The sequence below is a fragment of the Myotis daubentonii genome, chromosome 10 (assembly GCF_963259705.1).
Source record: "Myotis daubentonii chromosome 10, mMyoDau2.1, whole genome shotgun sequence".
Taxonomy (NCBI): domain Eukaryota; kingdom Metazoa; phylum Chordata; class Mammalia; order Chiroptera; family Vespertilionidae; genus Myotis; species Myotis daubentonii.
This window is the reverse complement of record NC_081849.1, coordinates 12,800,723-12,810,269: the sequence shown is the minus strand read 5'-3', so window position 1 is coordinate 12,810,269 and position 9,547 is coordinate 12,800,723. Positions and strand designations below refer to the sequence as shown.

The 9,547-nt window shown below is 33.5% G+C and overlaps 1 protein-coding gene across 1 annotated transcript in view; it reads right to left on the bottom strand.

Moving 5' to 3' along the window:
• Window positions 1-210: 210 nt before the first annotated feature.
• The window catches only part of CAPZA2 (capping actin protein of muscle Z-line subunit alpha 2), a 63,120-nt gene continuing 53,783 nt past the window's right edge, over window positions 211-9,547 (bottom strand). The window contains exons 7-10 of the mRNA XM_059711628.1: window positions 7,288-7,366; window positions 5,845-5,916; window positions 2,268-2,330; window positions 211-1,613 (exon numbers count right to left, since the gene is read on the bottom strand). Of these exons, the coding sequence (XP_059567611.1) occupies window positions 1,473-1,613; window positions 2,268-2,330; window positions 5,845-5,916; window positions 7,288-7,366 (355 nt within the window). The 3' untranslated portion in view covers window positions 211-1,472. The remainder of the gene's footprint in view (window positions 1,614-2,267; window positions 2,331-5,844; window positions 5,917-7,287; window positions 7,367-9,547) is intronic.

Sequence of the window (9,547 nt, the reverse complement as noted above, 5' to 3'; positions counted from 1 at the left end):
CATCAGACTATTGAAATGTCTTAAATTTGCCATTTCATTTTCTTAAGGAATCCCAGTATGACAAAAGTTGTATTTTAAAACTACAGAAAACTATTTAACTAAAAATGTCAAAATTTCATATTTTCAATGCTTTCCAAAGCCCAACAGTAATTTTTAAAAATAAATTAAATAATATGCTTTTATTAAGAAAATTTTAAAAATCTATACAACTCAAGCTAATGAAATACTTTATTGTGCATAATAAAAGTGGTATTTTTTAAAAAAACATTTCCAGGCCCAGACATTTGCAGAAGTACGTGAGGAAAGAATTCCACCGGAGTATAATAAGCGGTACTCGATTGATGAAACCATAATCCAATCCACTCCCTATATTAAATACTTACATTCACCACAGGCTTGAAATCCCTGTAGCATCAGTAATTGTATTTTTAAAAATATTATAAACATGCGTATGATGCACAGGAAGATGGAAAAATTTAGACTGCAACTGCATACCTTATGTACTCCCAGCTTTTCTAATTTACAACCAGTTAAGAATCACAATTTTTAAAGAAAGTATTTTAAAATAATATGACTCACTGGTAAGTGATTTTTCTACTCAAATAAATAAGAAAAATTTCATCTTAATGTCACATGGAATTTCAGTACTTTTCAATTCAAGAAAAAAAAGTCAACTGAGACATGGTCATAGTTCAGGATTATATATATATTACAATTTGCCTTGTTATAATACATTTGTGGCTTCATGATAAAAATAACTCAAGAACATATGGAATTCAAGCTAATTTGCATAACTCACAAGAAAAAAGCATTAAATGCATTTCTGAAATAAGTTTTTCATTTAATTTTAGAATCTCAAAACAGCATTAGACCTTGGCCTTGTTTAAAAAAAGTTTAGTTAAACACTAAGCTAGCTAAATAACCTTCTTGAAAGCTTTAAACACAATTGGTATAGAAAATGCTTTCCCTCTAATATCAATCTTACATAAATGGAAGAGGTGAGGGGGAAAAGGTAGACAATTTCTTTAGCAGCATATATGGCTAAATCCATCAACCACCTTAAACTATAAAGTCCATTATTGACCCCTTTAAAAAGAACTGGCAAATATTAAAAGTTGCACTCTTCATAAACCAAAAGACATTAATTTTAGGGTGATGGTAATTAAAATATTTTTGAAACACTTCAAAAACTTTTAACATTAAACTAGAGGAATCATCTCTTCATTGTAAGAAAGGCATAACAGAAAGTGAAAGACATTTAAACTAAACTAATTTTCAATCCTCTTTGAACAAAAGAAATTAAAAATAATGGCTGATTAGCTAAGCTTTGTGCTCTAACCAAACTAATTACAGTGATATTTAAATGGCAACAGCCCACCTGACTGGGTAGCTTGATCGTTCTGAATAATTTTGCAATATTTTTTTTTAAAAACACAGAGACACTAAAATGATCCAATCATGCAATGTTCATCTTATGCATTCTGCATCTCTTTGCCAATCTTGTAGCTGAGGATCTTGTTCCAATCAATCTTAGTGCGTGTAACTGGCAACTGTCGACGTAAGGCTTTGAAAGTAGTGTCCGACATTGTCTGATAATTCTCACTGATGGCAGTCTATGAAAAACAGTGGTTAAAGGTTTAAAGAAATTAAAGGAACAGAACAATTTATAAAACACATAGGTGTTTTAGGAAAACCATTATTATGGCAGCCTGCTTCATTGCTTTTAAAAGTCAAATAAAATCCCAATGTTTTTAATAGCTGTTTAAAAGCAGCTAAAAGAAAATGCTTATCATTTTGATAATTAAATTCAAATGAAATGAAATTATAAATGAGTTAACACTTGAGCATTCTAATTTGGATCTATTTTACTATTATTCACTCAGAACGATTTCATAAATTACTCTTTGTAAGGAATGAAAACTTGTCTAATCCACAAATTAAATGTTTATGCTCAATGTGAAAAGCAGAATACAAAATGAAATATGACCTCAGCAGACATATAATCCAAATGCTTTGGGAAACACTTCCTAAATAAAAATTTCCAATCAGAAACAATCATTTAAAACCTTGGCATATTTTGAAAAATACTCAATTTTGCCTACATTTTCACAAGTTTGCCCTTGCGGTAAAAACAAACAAAAACACACAAAAAGACTACGTCTTATTGCAGTGAAACAATGAAAAAAATTCAGGCTTATGACTAAAATTAAATTTTCAGTGGTATTATTTATAAGCAAATACAGATAAAAGTATTTTGAAGATCATACCTGGTATTCATTTTCTGCAGCTTCTACAATCTTTATAAATTCTTTTGCTGTTTGCACCTCATTCTGAATAAAAACAAAACCAAAAGTGAATATTAATTTAAAACTATACCACTATTATTTTTAAATAGGTATGCTATATATGTATGGTTAAAAATGTTATAATTTAATAAATAACTGATAGAAATTGTAATAAAGGGAAAATATTGTAAGAGAATTATTCTAAGTCCAAGGGGAACTAGAAAAAAAAAGTTGAAAAGTTCATAGAATGAGGCTGGTCTCAGAGTTTCACTGGTTAAAGAAGGAGAAATTTTAATAATACTCTTTGCTGAAAAATGCAATTATAACACTTGACATGCATTCCATTAGACAATCTTTATAGGTAAGAAGTCAGATTCCTAATTAATGACTATATTTAAATATCATTCTATAAATAATAATAATAATAATACCTTAAAATATTACCAACTAGGAAGAACATATTTTAAAGTTTTGGTAAATTTATTGTATTGTTGAAATATATTCTGGAATTCTTTAAACTTTCTAATACGTGGCCTTCTCTGGGTTTTTTTTGCTAACAGTAATGTTAATGGAAATCTAGACGTTTGTATAAAACAGTGTTAATATAAAATTCTCAAAATACCTTACTATATCATTTATAGTTGACCCTTGAACAACATGGGTTTGAACTGTAGGAGTCCACTTTTTTAATATTTGGATTTTTTTCAATAAATACATAGTACTGTAAATATATTTTTCTTCCTTATGATTTTCTTAATAACATTTTTTTCTCTAGCTTACTTTACTGTAAGAATATATTATATAATACATATAATATATAAAATTTATTAATTGACTGTTTTCAGTAAGGCTTATGGTCAACAGTAGACTATTAAGTTTTGGGGCAGTCAAAAGTTATATGCAGATTTTCAACTGTGAGGAAAGTCCCCATATTAAGGATCAACTTATATATTTGCAAGTATATATTTATATTTCTATAATGGGTATGTTTTTTTTTGTCTAAAAACAATAAAAAAACAATGAAAACCTGTAAGATAAAGTGAAAGACACATTTCTAAAAAACTCAGCACAAATTGCTATATTAGTAGTTAAGTTTAATTACTGTAATAACCATCTCTCACAACTCTACAGTCTATAATTTTTGTAGACAAATGTCTCTTTCTCTTTTTTGTTAATCCTCACCCGAGGATATTTTTCCATTGATTTTTGGAGAGAATGGAAGGGAGGGGGAGAGAAAGAGAGAAACATCAATGGTTTGCCTCCACATGAACCTCCACTAGGTCCATGGATTGAGCCTGCAACAGAGGTATGTGCCCTTGACCAGAATCAACCCCCAACCCTTCATTCCGTGAACCCACGCTCCATCCACTGAGCCAAACTGGCCAGAGCAACAAATGTTTCATAAGAAGAATCTCTGCCCAATGTCAAGCTCCCCAAAGAAGATAATAAACAAATGCCCTGTTTATGCTTGTTCATGATATAGAACTATACCGAATACAATGTCTCGTGGAGAACCAGATATTAGCAAATTTTGCAAGAGTACCACTTAGCACAACACAAATGCCTATGCGAGAATATCACAGTAATGTTATATTATTAATATCCTTGGGGCAATGAAAATCCACAAAGAAATTGATGCACATGCAATGAAAAGAATGTGTGAAAAAACTTTTTAGGGAAATAAAACCAAGTTCAAAGTTTCTCGAATTTGAAAGCTGAACTTCAAAAAACTTTATTAAATTATAATCCTAATAGAGAGAGAAAAAAGCATACAACACAAACATAAAGGTTAAGTAAAGGATCAGAGATGTAAATTTAAAAGCTAAAACTATAAAATTCATAGAAAAAACACTCAAGGTAAAACCTTCACGACTGTGGGTTAGGCCAGTGGTTGGCAAACTGTGGCTCGCCAGCCACATGCGGCTCTTTGGCCCCTTGAGTGTGGCTCTTCCACAAAATACCAAACTTCTGCGCACGAAGTTTCAATCACACTGTACATGCGTGCCCGCACGTGATATTTTGTGGAAGAGCCACACTCAAGGGGCCAAAGAGACGCATGTGGCTCGCGAGCCGCAGTTTGTTGACCGCTGGGTTAGGCAATAGTTTCTATTTATGAACCAAAAACACAAGCAACAAAAGAAACAAACGGACTACAGCAAAACTGAAGTTTTGCCCAGACTGGTGTGGCTCCATGGTTAGAGCATTGGCCCGTGGAGTGAAGGGTCATGGGTTCGATTCCCGGTCAAAGGCACATACCTAAGTTGCAGGTCCCATCCCTAGCCCTGACTGGGGTGGACCAGGGCATGTGCAGGAGGCAACCAGTCGATATGTCTCTCTCACATGGATGTTTCTCTCTTTTTCCTTCCCTCTCTCACTCCCCTCTCTGAAAATCAATGGGAAAAATTTATCCTTGGGTGAGGATTAACAAAACAAAATGAAATACTTTGTTCTGCAAATTATACTATCAAGAAAATGAAAAAATATATAGAATGGGAGGTAAAATTTGCAAATCATATTTCTGATACAGGATTTGAATCCAGAATATATAACCTACAACTCAACAAAAAAAACACAAATAACCAATTAAGAATAGGCAAAGGATTTGAACAGACCTTTTAAATACATAAATGACCAATAAATACGGGAAAAGATGCTCATTATCATTACCCATCAGGAATATGTAAATAAAAACCACAAGATACCATTTCATACCAACTAGGATGGCTATAACCAAAAAGACAGACATAAATTTTGGTGACGATGTGGAAAAACTGGAACCCTTATATACGACTGATGGAAATGTAAAATAACACAGCCACTCTGGAAACAGTCTGGCAGTTTTTCAAAAGGTTAGTCTCCTATGACCCAGCAATTCCACTGCCACATATATACCAAAGAGAAATTATAACAAATGTCTGCACAAAAATTTTTACATGAAAGTTCACAGCAACAAAAAGTAGAAAACAACACAAATGTTCAGCAACTAATAAGAGGATAAATAAAACGTGGTATATGAAATATTACTTGTCAATGAAAAGGAACGAAATACTGATATTTGCTCCAACATGAATGAAACCTGAAAACATGCTAAGTGAAAAAAGCCAGTCATAAAAGATCACATATTATAAGATTCCATTTATTTGACAGGTTAAGAATAGGCAAATCCACAGTCAGAAAATCGGATTCATGGTTATCTAGGCCTGAGAGTGATTTGATAGGGCTGGTGGGGTGGGGGGAATAGGGAGTGATTAATAATGGGTACTGGATTTTTAGAGGACAAAAATGTTCTAAATTAGACTGTGTTGATTATTATACAATCCTGTTAACATACTAAAAAACACTGAAATTTACACTCTAACAGGGTGAATGGCATGTGAATTATATCTCAATAAAGCTGCTAAAAAAAGTTAGGTACCAATTTCCATTACTCACCATCTTGAATCTACCTGAAAACACTTTAATTTGAAGCAGAAATATTGCTTAAATGTTACTTCCAAAACTGTTCTAGTTTTACAGAAGGATTAGGTTGTTTACATTTATTTTAGAATTAATTACTTACAGACACTGTTAGGGAATCTTGTATGTCTTTATGACTCACTAGCTGAACATTACCATCTTCATAATAATGAACCTATTAAAAAAAGAAAGTGCAGAAACCATATTATAGGCAGGAACCATCATGATCCTTATGGCTTCAACAATCACATCATTGTATGTGACTATCAATTTAAGCTGTAACCTAAACTTCTCTGGTGAACTCCTGCCCTCAGTCTAGTGAGAACACTAGTTAGCAGTTCCTGCAGTCACTTAGGCAAGCCCTCCACTGATCTGACTGCTGGACATTTTTACCTCATAAATATTCTGATAGCTAAACTCAAAATACTCCCTCCCCAACGTTGCTTCTTTTTTGTGTATTTCTACCAATCATTTAATTCCTCAAATTCAAAGACATGAGTTTATTCACAAAACATTAATTGAGTGATTACTATGTGTGTCTCCTATTAAGAAGGTTCTAGGGCAGGGGTGGGCAAACTTTTTGACTCGAGGGCCACAATGGGTTCTTAAACTGGATCGGAGGGCCGGAACAAAAGCATGGATGGAGTGTTTGTGTGAACTAATATAAATTCAAAGTAAACATCATTACATAAAAGGGTACGGCTTTTTTTTTTTTTTAGTTTTATTCATTTCAAGCGGGCCGTAGTTTGCCCACGGCTGTTCTAGGGACATACAGCTTTTTAAAAAAAAACAAAACCCTGACCTCAGATTTCAACACAACATATCAGGAATGTAAAAAGTAAATTAGTAATACTCCAGATTCTCTCTAGCATTAAAAAAAAGGACTTCAGAAAAAAAGATAACACTACACTTGGGTTTAGCAAAATGACTGACAAATCAGGGAAGATAAGGAAACTTAGCTTAGAGAACAGCGTACTTTATATAGGAAGGCTTGGAGATACTTGGATGGAATGTGTGTGAAGTCAGGGAGGGAGAGGAGTGGCTGGAGAGATATATATAGTAGGGAACAAGTCAACTTTGGGCCTTGAACGCCACATAAAAATGTCTAGACTATCTAGTAGGTGAGAGTATACTGCTAAAATGTTTGTAAGCAAGCAAGTAACATATCCAGATTTAAATTTAAAAAATCATCTCTTTTGATGGCAAGTGCAAAAAATAGATTAGGGAATGGCAAAAGGTCCAGCAATTCAGCAAAATAAAAAGAAAATGCTTATATGAGCAAATTATTTAAAGAACAGACTGAGTGATAATACCTAATTTTAACTGTGTTTTGAGAATCTGTCAGTTATCCTTGCAGATTCTTGATGACTATAGAGAATGCATTACAACATTATTTAAAAGATGAGATCAGCACTACTTGTTTTTCCAATTTCCTCAACACAAAGATCTGAAGAAGAAATGGTTATTTTATGTTATAAAAATGTAAACTTATGAATCATTGTTTTGCTGTTAAGAGATCACTAAACAAATTCTTTTTATTTCATACCTGAATTTTCAAGATGCCAACCACTTGAGTGGTTGAAGGAGTGATTGTAAACTTCCACTCTGACCTCCAACGACCATTCCTTAAAAATAAAAACAGCAGCTGTAAATAGGTAGGGAAAATAAATTTTAAGTGACAGATTTAAATTGAATGTTACAGCCTGGCCGGCATGGCTCAGTGGTTGAGCACTAACCTATGAACTAGGAGGTCACGGTTCGATTCCCAGGGCACACACTTGGGTTGTGGGCTAGATCCCCAGTATTGGGGCATGCAGGGAGCAGCTGATCAATGATTTTCTCTCATCACTGAAGTTTCTATCTCTCTCACCCTTCCTCTCTGAAATCTATTAAAAACCATTTTTTAAAAATGTAATGTTATAGTATGAGAGAATGTGAGGGATGAACGCTAGATATTCATTAAACTAAAACATGTAAGCTACTTTTAGAGAAAAATTTTAAGCTGCTTCTTCAATTGACTCACTTATGTTTTAATTAAGAATAAATAAATGTTCATATTATCAGGAGCTTTCGCAAATCAATACAGTTTAACATCCACTGAGTTATACAAAGTACCAAATAATTTAAAAAGAATGGATAGTAGTACAATATTCTTTTTTTTAACTGATTTTTTTTCCTTTTTTTTAAGAAAGAGAGAAAGAGGAAGAGGGAGAAAGAGAGAGACATCGATGGGAGAGCAATACATCGATCAACTGTCTCCTGCACAGCCCCTACTGGGGATCAAGTCTGCAATCTGGGCATGTGCCCTGACTAGCAACCTTTCATGGCATGGGATAATGCCCAACCAACTTAGCCACACTGGCCAGGGCAGTAATACAACATTCTTAAGGAGGTTTTGATATCTGGAAAGAAAAGGGCTATAAAGAATTATAAGCATCAGATATACCCCACACCTCCTTTCCAATTTTAGGTTTAAAGTTTTCACATCCTTCCTACCACTTCCTGAAATTATTTTCGGTATACAAATTAATACATATTCATCATGGTAGGAAATTGTGAAGTTACATCAAGCAACAGGTATGCTATTCATTTTTGTCTCCCATTCCAGGTAATGAAATTTATCCTTCCCGCCCCGGAGAGCCTTTTCCATAGCAACTCCTTTTCTCTTTTCTTTCCATCTTTACTTGCTCTTTGCACACTATAGACACTCTGATATGCAAATCTGTACCTGTCAGTTTTTTTGTTTTGTTTTTTGTTAACCCTCACCTGAGGATATTTTTCCCATTGATTTTTAGCGAGAATGGAAGGGAGGGAGGAAGAGGTGGAGGAGGAGAGACAGAGAAAAACATCGATGTGAGACAGGCACATTGATTGGTTGCCTCCCTGGGCTCAAACCTATGACCCTTTGATGCCCAGGCTGACACTCTAACCAATGAGTCATAACAGCCAGGGCCTGTTAGTTCTTTTGAACAGTATACATTTCTAAAATAATCACAGGGCTAATAGATCACTATATTGGCCTTGGTATAAAATTATTTGTGTTCTTTTCAATATTCTTGCAGTCTAACCAATCATAAAAATCTGTAGAATGATGACTCTCATACCTAAAGTTAACTCTTAACATTTGAAAAGTATTATTATTAGAACAATGTTTATCACGTACAAAATAAAAGAGAATTGTTTAACGTCTTGATTTTTAGTGACTCATCCAAAATTATCCATAGAAGCTCAGTGGGAAAGAACCTAGATCAGTGATGGCGAACCTTTTGAGCTCGGCGTGTCAGCATTTTGAAAAGCCCTAACTTAACTCTGGTGCCGTGTCACATATAGAAATTTTTTGATATTTGCAACCATAGTAAAACAAAGACTTATATTTTTGATATTTATTTTATATATTTAAATGCAATTTAACAAAGAAAAATCAACCAAAAAAATGAGTTCACGTGTCACCTCTGACACGCGTGTCATAGGTTTGCCATCACTGACCTAGATCTATTCATTTTATTTCATAATTCCAAAAGAAGTTATTCCTTTTATTTAGTTATTAATATCAAGCACTAGTGAGTTCTAGGCATATACATTTCTAACTTATCATGACTGACTTTGAACAGAAAAAAAAATCCAAATCAAGTAATGGTATGAATTTGAGAACTATTTCAAAAGATCCTTCCAAAGAAATTGTTACATAGTAAAAGTAAATGATGCTAAGTAGAAAGTACCCTTTCATCAATCGTCTAAATAGTCATTATGTCATAGCCTTTATAATCTTCCCCTCTCTTCTATTAATGCTGTACTTACAAATGTGT